At 48.5% G+C, this 14,039-nt stretch overlaps 2 protein-coding genes across 3 annotated transcripts in view; both read left to right on the top strand.

Annotated features, from left to right (window-relative positions):
• Nucleotides 1-792: 792 nt before the first annotated feature.
• Nucleotides 793-5,849, top strand: CIST1 (colon, intestine and stomach enriched 1). Its single transcript, XM_083594966.1, has 4 exons — nt 793-1,178; nt 2,979-3,317; nt 5,350-5,507; nt 5,694-5,849. The coding sequence occupies exons 1-4, from the start codon at nt 1,136-1,138 to the stop codon at nt 5,739-5,741; spliced, it is 588 nt and encodes a 195-aa protein (XP_083451092.1). The 5' UTR covers nt 793-1,135; the 3' UTR covers nt 5,742-5,849.
• A 1,838-nt stretch (nt 5,850-7,687) lies between these two features.
• The window catches only part of LOC310753308 (3',5'-cyclic-AMP phosphodiesterase 4C-like), a 53,386-nt gene continuing 47,034 nt past the window's right edge, over nt 7,688-14,039 (top strand). The window contains exons 1-2 of one of the 2 annotated variants that reach the window (XM_083594453.1): nt 7,688-8,666; nt 9,581-9,663. In XM_083594453.1, the coding sequence (XP_083450579.1) occupies nt 8,309-8,666; nt 9,581-9,663 (441 nt within the window). In that variant the 5' untranslated portion in view covers nt 7,688-8,308. Of the gene's footprint in view, nt 8,667-9,580; nt 9,664-11,739; nt 11,941-14,039 lie in introns of those variants that run through there. The other variant, XM_083594454.1, reaches the window with a different exon arrangement.

Raw genomic sequence — 14,039 nt, 5'->3', positions numbered from 1 at the left:
TCTGGGCAGCCCAGGACCCCCAGACCCACTGCCCAGGCCTGTACCCCGGGGAGGTCACGTCAGTGCTGCTAAGGCAGCAAAAACAAAAGAGGAGGCAGACACACTGAGTTCCTGGTCTCTGCATTCGTAGCTGGCGCTGTGATTCTCCCACGGTTCGACTTCCCCTCTGGAGGCGAACTCCATTGTCTCCCAAGACAGGCAGATGCCAAAGGCAGCTGAGTTAAATGTCCAATTTCCAGAGGCACAATGTCAGACTGCTGGTCCATTCTGCCCAGTTCTGTGTCTACACCGGCTGAGAGATGCTCTCCAGGGTTTCAGGAGTGTGGCAGGCCTCGTCTGCCTGCAGATTAAAATGCTTTAATGCGGCCTTCGTGAGCCCGCGAACGAAAAGCAGCACAGACACCTTTAAAAGGCAGCAACGGGAAGAAAAGCAGCAAATCAGGAGTTAAAAAGTTGTTTTCGTTGGAAGGGAAATGGCTGCCGTAGGGATGGCGCCACCTGGCGCCTTTCCACCGTAACATCGCTGGTCCGTAGCTTCTGACTTTGCTTGAGGTCGGAGCCCCACTTGGGCGAAAGATTCCTGGGGTTGGACTAGATGACCCTCGGACCCCTTCCAATTCTACAATTCTGTGATGATTCTTCACAAGCCAGGTGTTGGCGTATTGTAGCAGTTCTCCAAGGGTGGGGCAGGAGAGCAAGAGGGGCAGGAAGATTCAATGACACACACACACACACACACAAATATTCAAGTATTGCCTTTTTCCTCCCCCTCCCCTTGAATTTTAAAGGTGCGGCTTATATTCGGACGTGGCTTATATTCGGGCCAATACATTATATTTAAAAATTCAGCATGGCTGTGAGCTAATTTTTATTCTGGGTGAGGCCCGGGGGGGGGGCAGTGAGTTCTGAGCTTGCTTTCCCTCACCTGTCCAGAAGGGGGAGCTGTCAGGCCACGCTCCTTCCTTCTTTCCAGGTGCCAAGCATCACAAGCGGGGATTTGGCCACTGCCCAGGTGCCCGCCTCCTTGGAGAGGTGGCAAGACAGGTGCCTGGGTCCTGTTCGCAGGCGGGAGGAGACTCCTTCAAGCAGCTGCTGTCCCTGCCTTCACCCTCCAGGAGAACCGCGTTCGGCTGCCATGGCCGTGTGGGTCCTTCTGCTTCTGGTGGTCTCAGATCAAGGTAGGGGGCTGGTGGGGGGCTGCAGAAGGACTGGGACCTGGGGCAGCAGCAGCAGCAGCAGCATGGGCAGTGCCAGATTCACGTCTAAGCTCAACAAGCCCTAGCTTAGGGCCCCACTCTCTTGGGGGCCCCAACGCTTTTTAAAGGGGAACAAAACTGGATGTCCATTTCCGAAATATAAGATAAGAAACAAATAAAACCTACATCCAGCAACCGTGTTTTGTGTTGTGCAGGCTCCACGGATGTAAGTCATGGGCCCTGCCTGCTCTCTCAAATATCCCTGCTTTGCTCCTTTCTATATATAAGGTGCTGACATTCTGCATGGACTGGTTGCAGGGCAACGTGCGCAAAGGGCTTGAGATACCTCTGAGGTCCATCAATGACCATCTAGCATATATTCAACACAAACAAACAGCGGCAATTTACGTAAATCCAGCACTGCCCTTGGGGGTTCCCCAGCTGGTTCCCCCACCCCTTTCCTCTGCGCCCAACTGGTTTGTGACATTTGGGGACCCACAACGGAGAACAGCTGCCCAGCCCTGTTGCGGTCTGAAACACAACTCCCGGCCTTGCCACCCATCTTTGCCCCGTCCCTCTGGCAGAGAAGCAGGATGTGGGGAAGTAACCAAACAGACTGTGCCCACGAAGGTGGGGCAGCGCCACAATCTGATTCTGCCAGGTGTGTCGATTATTTGTGCCGCGCAGGTGGAGGAACAGCCCTCCGCTTGGCTGGTAGGGAAAGGCGAAGTCAGTTGTAGCAGGCGGCCCTCGAGAGCCTCGGCCAATATTTGCACCCGTTCCACCTTCGTGGGCGTCAGAGCCACACGGGCACTGTGCCAGGAAGAGTATTTTCATTTCCCTGTCTTTCTGTCTTACTGTACTCAAGGCGTATCACTGCCACGCTGCCTGCCTCTCTAACATAAGAGAACCCCCAGTTTGGGAGGCACTCTACCCAGGGCCAGATTTAGGCTGGGTTGGAGTGTCCAGCTGTATCTCTTCTTTGAAAAATAAAGCAAGATTCTAGTCCTCATGATTCTGAATGAAAAAGGCTTAAGGGAATGTACCTCAGACCTTTTGCATTCAAGGCCAGCTGCTCTGCCTTGAACAGCGTAGGAAAGCTGTCTGGCCATTGGTCCACCTAGTCCCATACTGTCTGCACAGACTGACAGAGGCCCAGGAGTCCCAGGCAGGAGTCTCCCCCCAGCCTACCCGGAGATCCCCCTGGGGATTGAACAATGGGACCTTTTGTCTTCTAGGTGAGATGCTCTACCGCTGAGCCTTCAGAAAACCAGAGGTAGACTAGCTTGGGCCATGGAGGTTCCATCGGGCCACCTTTAGCACTTCAGGGGGCTCTGCTGGATGACCCTTTGGGCTCCCAACGGTACACTTCGACGATTCACCCTCCAGTCTCTGCTTCTCAATTTGTATCATATTATTTTATGCACTGTGGCTTGCCGTGGTTTTATTGATTGTAGTTTAGAAATTATTCATTGTAATTGTGAAGCGTGGATTTCTGTTTAATTTTTATATGCTGATGTTATTATTCTATACTATTCCAATGACTGCTGAATGTTACTCTATTTGATGCAAGTTGCTTATTTTAAAGTTAGGTTTTATTATCACATTTTTGTATTGCATTTGATGGTTATAAGACGTCCATTCTTTGTTTCTTCAGCTTGCAAACTGCCTTGGGTATAGTAAGATAGAAAGACGGTATACAAATTAAAAGTGATGATGATGATGATTCCTTGAGCTGTGGAGGTTTGCTCCTTTCTGACTTCCCCTCCTCTCCCATTGCAGTTGTCTCCACCACCACACAGGCCACCGACAGATCTTCAGCCACAAGCCCCCCGACCGTCTCCAAACAACCAAGGACACCCAGTTCTGGGGCGGAGGAAAGCACTGCACCCCACAGCGAGAGCAGCCCCACGGCATCAGAAGCACCCACAGAAGAGACTGCCTCTGCCAACCACACGACTCACCTGGGCTCCTCGCCTCCTCCCAGGCCCACCAACAGCACCACCAGGGAGGGGGACAACGTGACAACCGCCACCCTACTCCCAACCCCCCTGGCCAGCTCCAGGGAGCCACTGCTCACCAGCCGAGAGGCCGGATCCACCAGCCACAACTCCACCTCAGGTGAGAGGCAGGTGAGGATGCCCTCTGGATCCGGGCAGCGTCCTGTGCTGTCTCGAGCAGCAATATTTTGCCTGTCTGGATTGGAGGCTAATAATCATGTTTTGTAGGGGATCGGATTGCAAGGGGTTGGACTGGATGACCCTCGGGGTCCCTTCCGCAGTTCTCTGATTCTGTTAGGATCTTCCTGTAGACAGCTCCTGTATCTTCCGCAGAAGGGGTTTTTGAATGAGGAGAGTTCATGATGGCTTGCACTAATAATAATAATAATAATAATAATAATAATAATAATAATAATAATATAGTTATACCCCACCCACCTGGCTGGGTTTCCCCAGCCACTTTGGGTGGCTCCCAACAGATTATTAAAAGCATAATAAAACTTCAAACATTAGAAACTTCCCCGAAGTCTTCTAAAAGTCACACAGTTGTTTATTTCCTTGACATCTGATGGGAGGGTGTTCCACAGGGCGGGCGCCACCACCGAGAAGGCCCCCTGCCTGGTTCCCTGTAACTTGGCTTCTTGCAATGAGGGAACCTCGGGAGAGGGACCCCGGTGTCCGGGGTGGAGACGCTCCTTCAGGTCTACTGGGCCATTGAGGGCTTTCAAGGTCAGCACCAACACTTTGAATTGTGCTGGGAAACGTCCTGGGAGCCAATGTAGGTCTTTCAGGACCATTGTTATGTGGTCTTGGTGGTCACTTTTTATCCTGCCTTCCAAGCAGAGTATTAAAGGCACCTAAAAAAAGGTGTGTGTGTTTAGAGTCGCACATTGTATTTGGAGAAAAAACAAAACTCCTACTCTGAATACAAAATAAAACCTGGAACAGACACAGGGTGAGAAGATGCAAGGAGTCTGACTGCAGCTGGATCAGGCCCAAGGGGGTCCCATCTAGTCCAGTGACTCCTCACAATGACCCCCCAAAAGAAGCCCCACAAGGAGGACCTGAGTGAATTTGAGCCACCAGTTGCTGTAGATTATGTGATGGGTGCAGAAATTCGACAAGGTACAACTTTCCTTCCAGCACAGAGGTGAAGCGATGACAGGGCTGCACCGACTGAATTCCTGCCTGCTCTGTATGGCTGGGAAGAGCACAGGAAAAGGAGCAGGAAGCAAGGCGGGGGACATGAACTGATTGCAGGTCTTCCTTGGTGATCCCTTGTAGCCGAGAAAGATTGTCTTCCATAAACACGGTTTTAACAGTGAGTCTGTAAGTGACACTGGAGGCCAATTCTGGATCCACATGTCCTTCCACACTGGGGTTTCCAGGCGGGAGTTGATCCCGGTGAGGATTTGCCAAGCGTGCCTTCCTCTTAGCACACTTCTCCCTTGCGTCCTGAGTTTGAGTGTCTTCAAAGCCCAGGACACCTTTGGGGAAGGCTGCTCTCCAACAGGAGCACTCGCAGGCCAGTCTTTCCCAGTTGTCAGTGTTTATACTACATTTTAAAATTTTTGCCTAGAGGCAGTCTTTGAGCCTCTTTTGCTGACCACCAACATTACTCATTCCATATTTAAGTTCGGGATAGAGTAGTTCCTTTGGAAGACGATAATTGGGCATCCGCACAACATGACCAGTCCAACGAGGTTGTGTTGAAGAATATTGCTTCAACACCGATGACCATCAGGTGGCACTGTTGCCTCACAATTCCCCTCTCCTGTTGGATTTTCTTACTGATGCTTTCTGAATTGGAGGGATCCCGGGGGTCATCCAGTCCAACCCGCTGCAATGCAGGAATCTTTTGCCCAACGTAGGGCTCAACGTGAGATTAAGATGCTCCAGCAACTGAGCTCATGAACAGCTAACAGTGCAATTTGCTCCTGACTCGCTCCTGACAGGTGTGTGTTTGTGTGCATGCAGAAACTAATGTACTATACGAGGGTAATTTTTAAAATAAGTGTTGACTCGCCTGCTTTTGCCTCTGGCCCAGCCCACGACGTGGCCCATCTGAAGGGAATGTGGCCCTTGGGCTGCGAAAAGCTTGTTTCCAGGGCAAACGCTCTTGAGCTTCAAAGCCGTGTGTGTCTCCCCAACAGCTGAACCCGGCGAGGACGCGCCCATTTCCCAGAAGCCCGGCCTGGTGGCCATCCTCTGCATCTTCGTGATCATCCTGCTCATTGGCGCTGTCGTGGTCCTGGTGAAATGTTACAAGGGGAGGGAGCCGGCCTTCCAGAAGCTGGATGAGGTCCCCATGGTGGGTAGACGCCTGAGATTTGGGGGAGTGGCTGTGTGGGGAGGGAAGGTCCCCCCCCAGTTCTGGAGCCGCGGTTAAAACTACGCTTCCCTCCTGGGCTGGAAAGGTTGAAAACCTTTGGCATCTCAACAGAATCTCATTGCAGCTTTAATTCCCCTCTCTGTTTTCTCTCTTTCTTCCCTGCAGGGCAAAGTCACAGAAGGTTCTCCGTTTGCCCATTTTCCTCCCAAGTAGCCTGGCTCCCCTTCCACCCCACTCCCCCCGAGGGCCTGCCCAAAGAAGGGCCACATCCTGCTGTCACTTAGCGTGTGCAATAATAATAACAATAAAAGTTTCCAAATTCGTCCCCGTGACTTTTTTGGATGCCGGTTAATCTGTATGTGTTCAGAGCACAGAATCATATAGCCATAGAATCGTAGAAGGGACACCCCAGCGGTCATTCAGTCTGACCCCCTGCAATGCAGGAATCTCAGCTCAAGCATCCCTGACAGATGGCCATCCGACCTCTGCTTCAAAACCCTCAAGGAAGGAGAGTCCGCCACCTTCCATCCCATGGTGTTGAGTCGGAATCTCCTCTCATACAGTTTGAAGCCATGAGTTCAAGTCCTGCCCTCCGGAAGCAGGAGAAAACAAGCCTGTTCCCTCTTCCATGCGACAGCCCTTGAGAGATTTGAAGATGACTCTCCTACCTCTCCTCTTTCCCAGGCTAAACATGCCCAGCTCCTTCAACGGTTCCTCATCAGGCTCGGCTTCCAGACTCTGGATAATCTTGGGACTTGGCTACATTCAGTCAATTATATCGTTATGACTGTGTTGTAGACATTTGACACCAGATGGCGCGGTAGAGCCATAATCTGTGTTTTCCTGTAACTTTTCAAATGAGTATAAATCTGCGCGATATCCTTCTTAAATTGCGGTGCCCAGCACTGGACACAGTCAGGGCCGGATTTAGGTTTGATGAGGCCCTCAGCTCCTGAAGGTAATGGGGCCCTTTCTATGTCCAGCTCTCCTTTGTCAACAGCAGATTGTTGCTGTTTTTTGGGTTGAATATATGCTATAGGGTCGTTTATGGACCTAATAGGCATCTCAAGCCATTTGCACATGCAGAATGTAGGCACCCTATATATAGAAAGGAGCAAACCAGGGATATTTTAGGGAGCAGGCAGGCTCCATGACATACAGCAGAGGAGCCGACACAACATAAAGCACTGGATGTAGGTTTTGTTTTATTGGTTTTCTATCTTATATTCTGGAAATGTACATCCAGGTTTTTTCCCTTTAAATTTTTTGGGGGCCCCAAGAGAGTGGGGCCCTAAGCTAGAGCTTGATCCATGTTTTCCTGTGATTTTTTAAAGAGTATAAATCCAGCCCTACTCACCCTCCTCTGCACAACTCCACAGAGTTGGGCTAATAAGTAACAAGGCCTGAGAGTTAATTAGTCACCCTAATTGCTCGGCCTGCAGGTCTCCTTGGCAGGAGGAGCTCAGCTGGCAGAATAATAATAATAATAATAATAATAATAATAATAATAATAATAATCAGTGCTTCTTTCGGGGGGGGACGCAGGGGTACGCACGCATAGCCCTAAACATTTTGCAAATCTTTGTACTTTTGTCCATTTACTGTATTTATTTTCCCCGATTTGAACTATAAAATGGTGATTTTCTTGAGTCAAAATGAGAGCACCCCTAAACATGTTTTTAAGAAAAAAAGCACTAATAACAATAATAACAATGAATTTATTATTTTTATCCCGCCCATCTGTTTGGGTTTCCCCAGCCTGTGGCTGACAGTATCTTTCCACCAGCCTTGCAGAGGCAGAAATCTGAGTTTCCTGGCACCTTCTAAACCCCGGGGAACAAAAAATAAATAAACCTGGACAAGATAAATGGTACCAGGCCAAAGGGAGTGTTTTGGGTGTTCCTGCGAAGAGGAGACTGGTTTGGGCCAGCTGGTTTTGGCAGCAGGGAGGCTGCTTTCAAAACTGGAGAGGGTTGCCCATCAACAGAGAATCTGCCCAGAGGGCTAGCAGACAAAAGGAAAGCCTTTCTTTCTTTCTTTCTTTCTTTCTTTCATTTCAGTACTGCCCAATACCCAAAGGTCTCGGGGTAATTCACATAAAATACCGAATAAAGAAAATCAAAACAAAAATAACACAAACTGCGGAACTCCCGGCTGCAGGAGGAAGGGATGGCTTTGGGCAAATTCAGGGAGGGCTATTGATGGCTGCTAGCTGCAATTATTAGCATTATTATTGCTTATTAAATCAGTGCCTCACCCTTCACTTGAGGGTCACAGGGTGGCTTACAGTACTAAAACAACCGGTGGAGCCCCTCCATCGCCTAGGAGCATGCGCAGAGTGCCGCGGCGGAAAACCTGGCCTCTGAGAATTCAGAAGGAATAAGAAATAACATGTTGGATCCCTCGTGGGGTGTTAAACCCAGGGAAGGCTGCCCCCTCTGCCCGCCAAGACTTGGCAAATTTGTAACCGGAGTCACAAGGCTCCTGGTTAATTTCCCAACGCGCCAAATTAATCATTTATTTCTTTTATTTTTTAAGAATGTGTCTTGAAATGCAATTGGCAGGGAGGGGGGTGAGGCCAGAGACCTCGGGCAATGGGCTCCATTTTTGCTGGGAAAGGCTGAGGGGGGCCAAGAGCAGTGGCTGGATGGCTCAGTGGGTAGAGCACGAGGCTCTTGATTTCTGGGTTGTGGGTCACAGCCTCACGTGGGGCAGAAAGAGGGGTTGGACTAGATGTCCCTTGGAGGTCCCACCCAAATCTACAATCCTATCATAGTGTGATGTTGACGATGAAGATGGCAGTCACACAAACCCCGGAGCCCTCCCCATTTCGGTTCTTCCAGTTGAACCAGTCATGTCCTTCCGCCGCTTCTCCTGCCAGGCTGGGACGCTTGCCAGGACTCCCTGGGGAGGAGTGGGGTGGGGGCAGGGGGTGGGGAAGGGTGCTCCAAGGTGCCTGCATGCCATGGGTGCTCCTCCCCGTTTCAGAAAAAGGCACCGAGCTTCTGCTTGGATTATTTTGCTTCCTTTTCAATCCTCTCCACCGAGCGAAGGAGGGAGAGCCTTTGTATCGAAGTTTCCCGCAAGGTGAGGGGTCCGGGTTCGAGAAGCAAAAGGAGCGAGAGAGGCCTCCAAACTGTAAGTCCAAGAAATGCCCAAATCTGTTAAGAGAGAGGGGGTGTTTTCGCCTCTGGGCACCAGATATTGAAAGCACACAAAAGGTGGCAAACAAGCTCTGTAACCAGCCTAAAAAGTTCAGGGTGGGGACACCCAGCAAGCAGTTTGGGGGCATCTTATCCCTCTGTACATATTAATGCTTTCCTCTGTATTCATTGAAGGCTATGCTGGTGATAATGATAATCAAAGGTTCATTTGTCATCAGTTAAAAAAAAAAAAGGTGGCAAACATTATATACCATCAGTCCTGGAAGTGTTCCAAGCTAAACCTCTAGCACAGTTATTATATGGGGCTCAGATTTTGACAGGCTCACCTTGGATCTATGGAAGCTGTCCAATCAAATTTATATCCAGATGGGCATTATTATTATTATTATTATTATTATTATTATTATTATTATTAAAGTTCTTAAGGCAAATTTTCTCTGTCTCGCCCTGGGTACCAAATGCATCATTATGCCTAGAGGTTAATCTTCCCTGGTAGAATTATGGATCTGGCATAGCACATTTAACTCTGGGCTTTGCCTAAACTCAAATCCCCCCGGTCTAATATCCCAAGTGCTGCAAGGTCACAAGAGCGCCTGGTCTAAAATTGCCCATCAAAAACTTCACTCTTGTGGTTTATCACTCACTTTGGGTTTTAGAAAAGCAAACAGTCTAATTTGCCAGCGCCTAAATGATCTCGAGCGTCAGAACAACTTGGCCACAATCAGGAAATTTTCATTCTAGACAAATAGTCAATACAGACATTATGATAGAAAACAAATTTCGGCGGTCAGTGCTTTTAACCCAGCTCCGATTAAAAACTTAAGTTGTGAGCTTTCTGGATCGACCCTGAAGATAGATTTTTCTCATTTTCTTTCCCCCTCTTTGCAGGGACAGGAAGAGGTAGCAGCCCACTCCAAGGTTTTGCCACCATGCGTCGAAGCCGGACGACGGTGTCCTTTCTGAGTATGGAGGTACGGAAAAATAATGCGCGGGGGATCCCTGTTTAGGGAAGCTTTTAATGTTTAATAGGTGATTGTATTTTAGTGCTTTGTTGGAAGCCACCCAGAGTGGCTGGGGAAACCCAGCCAGGTGGGCGGGGTATAAATAAAGTATTATTATTAATATTATTATGATTATGATTATGATTATGATTATGATTATGATTATGATTATGATTATTATGTGTCTGTGGGTGCAGGTTGGTGAGTGCCCAGCCAGGAGGGTGACGGCCAATATTTGGGGTGAGGTTGTGGTTAATATGAGGTTACCAGATTTTTTTCAATGATTCTGGGGACACTTTTCAACTTCCTACTAAATAGATGGATTTTGTCAGGGGACTGATTTGTAAATCCGGGGACTGTAGGTTAATAAGTCCATCTGAAGTTCTGGACCCCCCCTTCCAATCTTGCTCAAATCCCAAAGCGCCTTCAGTGCTCTGCCCTCTTCTCTGCAAGAGGGTCTTGTAAATAAAATCTGCCCTGCTTCCCTTATGGGGTATCCAAGAGCCCCTATATCTTTATTATAATTAATAAGATCTTTATTAATTCTTGCAAGAGGGTCCTCACTCCCCACACGCAGGAGGGAGGAGGGACCCAGAACAATGGGGTGCAAGCTCTTATATAGACTCCTGAAATTGCCCACCCTGTAGCCCAGGGGTGCCCAAACTTTTCCCAAAGAGGGCCAGATTTGACGAAGTGAACATGCGTCAGGGCCAGCCAAAGCTTGTTTTAGGATTGAAGTTGCTGAGCTCTTTTTACAATTGTACCCCAAAGTTGTTGAGCTTTCTTTAGGATTTAACCCCAATGCTGTTATGCTGTTGTGCTTTTTTCTAGGATTGAAGTTGTTGAGCTTTTTTTTTTTACAATGCTGAGCTTTTGGGGGGATTTTACCCCAGGACATAAATGTGGCAACGGGGGCCGCATTTAATCGACCGGCGGGCCGGATTGGGCCCCTGAAATGGACTTTGGAGGTGCCTGGTATAGACTTTTTAAATTGCCACCCCACAATCCACAGAAGGGGCATCTACAACAGAAACCTGCCTGCCAGGTTACCTGTTGATGGGTTTACCTGGCTGTTAATAGATTTACCTGGAGAGCCTGGCCCTCCTTTTGTGAGGATCAATACTTAATTCCTGAGCCAGGTCTCAGGCTCCCCTCTTCATCCCCAAAGGTGCCCTTCGGGCAGGATTTGTGAGCAGGGAGACAAGGGGGAAGCTTTTCCCCTTTCCATCCAAACTCCAGAGGAATAGTTGAGGTCCCTGAAAGAGTCAAAATGGCTTCAGGACTGTCTTCCTTACTGTTTCAGGCACGTGGTTTATATACTTATGTCTGTGTCTGCCTGGTACGTTTATGAACATTTATTTTACACCTTAGACCTTCTAATTCTCATAACATTAGTTATGATTCTCAAGTAGCCCTTGAGCATCACCGGAGTCGCAGCATCACTTTGGCTTGGCGCTTGCTGGTCATTTTCTGACAGAAAATTTTCCTCTTTTTAATCCAATAACTCTAGTACTTTATTAAACCGGTTGTTCTGTTTCTCTGGCTACGTTTCTGTGTGGGTTTTCACTTCGGTCAAATTTCAAAATGAAAAGATTCAAGGATGTTAATGTTCAAGTTAAATTTTGTAAGAACTATGATTTGGAAAACCGTTAAAAGGATATGCATTCAAATTCAACCAAGGGGAAGCGAGGAAGTCACTTAACAATGTTAATAAGTGTAATTTTTAATAAGGTTATGATTTATGTTTGTTTGTTTTATTTATTTGTTTGTTTATAATTTTCTCTGCTTCAACTTTGGCCACTTCCAATCTTAGTCTCCTCATCTCTCATTCAGTCTGAGGATTTTCCTCAGATGCAGCAGCTCTGCACTGGGTCATCCCAAGTCTCTTTGGCTTGGCGCTTGATGGTCATTTCCTGACAGGAAATTTTCCTCCTTTTAATGAAATAACTCTAGTACTTTATTAAGCTGGTTGTTCTGTGTCTCTGGCTACGTTTCTGTGTGGGTTCTCACTTCGTATCATGGCGCTGCCACCAATTAATATTCAAAACAGAGCGCCCACTTCCACCAATTCCCTCAAACTACCTCAGATTGTCTTGCAGGGACTTGCGTGAGGTAAAACTTAACAATTAGGAGTCTCAGGCAGGATTTGTTCAAATGAACAAGAACGGTTTTCTTGAACAAGGAAGTCTATGACACGGGGGGATCAAACTTGGGAGACTTCAGCTTACAATGTTATTTCACGTCAAGGTTTTTTCCGTTGTTTCGCACTTAATACTTTGGCTCTGAACAAGGTGGTGCAGAAATGTCAGTTACTCCTGAGGGACTTCCAAGTCACAGAGCCAAGAGGTCACCGGTTTGGGAGGCTTCTCTTTCTAGAAGAATCTCTCCCCTCCTGACTGGAAGGAGACCCAAGGAGACGCTCTCTTTCCCCCTTCTATTCCGCCTGTTTCCGCCTCAGCCTCCCAGTTAATTCCTGGCCTGATTACTCTTACAATGTTATGAGAATTGTAAGGTCTGAGATATAAAATACAGTGGTACCTCGGGTTACGAACTTAATTCGTTCTTAACCTGAAACCGTTCTTAACCTGAGGTACTTTAGCTAATGGAGTCTCCCGCTGCCACTGGCGCGCAATTTCTGTTCTCATCTTGAGGTAAAGTTCTTAACCTGAAGTACTGCTGGGTTAGCAGAGTCTGTGACCTGAAGTGTTTGTAACCCGAGGTACCACTGTAAATGTACCAGGCAAACACATACACAAATATATAAGCCGCATGTCTGAAACAGTACAGGAAAAAAAGTCCTGAAGCCATTTTTTTGTCTCTCCCAAATTGACCTCAAATGTTTCTTATTCTTGTCTTAAATGTGCCCTGAAGGCAGGATTTGTGAGCAAAGAGACAATGGGGAGGTTTTTTCCTTCCCTCCCTTCTTGCAGAGAAACATTTGGTCAGTTGGGGAGAGTCAAAATGGATTCAGGACTGTCCTTCTGTACTGTTTCAGACATGGCGTTTATATAGTTCTGTAGGTGTTTGCCTTGTAAATTTATGAACACCAAATTTATATATCAGAGACCTTAAATTCTTATAACAAGGGGAAGGAATTATGGCTCTGCTTTTAGCCCTGTTGGAAGAATTCCCGGTAGGATAAGCGGCTCAGTTGAATTTAGCAGCTGCGGCAGCCAGAGGGGAAGGGCCTCCAGGCTTCAAAAACCCTGGCGCACATCTTTCCGCCTTTGACTGGCCGGCTGAACCAGGAGAGGGGAGCCGAGAGTGAGGGGTTTCCCTTGCATGTGAAGACAGGACAAGGCCCTCTGTCTGGTTCCTTGCAACCTCACTTCTTGGAGGGAAACCCAGAGGTGGACCCGGGTGTCCGGGGTGGAGATGCTCCTTCAGGTCTACTGGGCCGTTTAGGGCTTTCAAGGTCAGCACCAACCCTTTGAATTGTGCTGGGAAACATACAGGGAGCCAGTGTAGGTCTTTCAGGACCGGGGTTATATGGTCTTGGCGGCCGCTCCCAGTCCCCAGTCTAGCTGCCACATTTTGGATTAGTTGCAGTTTCTGGGCCACGGAGAGCACATGGCAGTAGTTCAGGCATGTCCAAAGTCCGTTTTGGGGGCCTAATCCAGCCTGCCGTTTGGTTTAATCCCGCCTCTGTGGCAGGTAAAATCCTAAAGAAACCTTAACAGCTTCAATCCTAAAAGAAGCTCAGCAACTCCAACCCTGAAAAAAGCTCAACAACTTTTGGGTAAAATCCTAAAAAAAGGTCAACAACCCACGGCTCTTCACTTCATCCAATCTGGCCACTGCAGTAATCCAAGCGGGAGATAGCCAGAGGGGGGTGTCCAGTGGTCAAGAAGGCAATTTCTGCCTGTGCCGTGGGGGGAAGTGAGGGGCAGGTGGGGCTCGTCCCCCCGGGAAAGGAGAAGAGTAGAAGAAGAGGAGTTTGGATTTGATATCCGGCTTTATCACTACCCAAAGGAGTCTCAAAGCGGCTCACAATCTCCTTTCCCTTCCTCCCCCACAACAAACAGTGGGGCTGAGAGACTTCAGAGAAGTGTGACTGGCCCAAGGTCACCCAGCAGCTGAGCGGAGACTCGAACCCGGTTCACCAGATAACGAGTCCACCGCTCTGAACCACTACACCACACTGGCTCTCAGGAGCCCATCTGGGAGAAGGGAAACTCTGACCCTAAACCTAAATCTTTGGGGGGAGAAGAAAAGCCTCTGCAAATCCTGAGCAGAGTCTTCCTCCTCCCGCCCTCGGTCATGGCAGGCAGGCCCTGGCTTGCCCTCCGGGTGCTGGGCAATGGGTGCCCCTTCTCGCCGGGTTACTTGGCAACGGGTCACGCTTC

This window comes from Podarcis filfolensis (genome assembly GCF_964270895.1).
Source record: "Podarcis filfolensis genome assembly, chromosome: 18".
Lineage (NCBI taxonomy): Eukaryota > Metazoa > Chordata > Lepidosauria > Squamata > Lacertidae > Podarcis > Podarcis filfolensis.
Note: the sequence above shows the minus strand (reverse complement) of the source record. Positions and strands in the feature narration are given on the sequence as shown.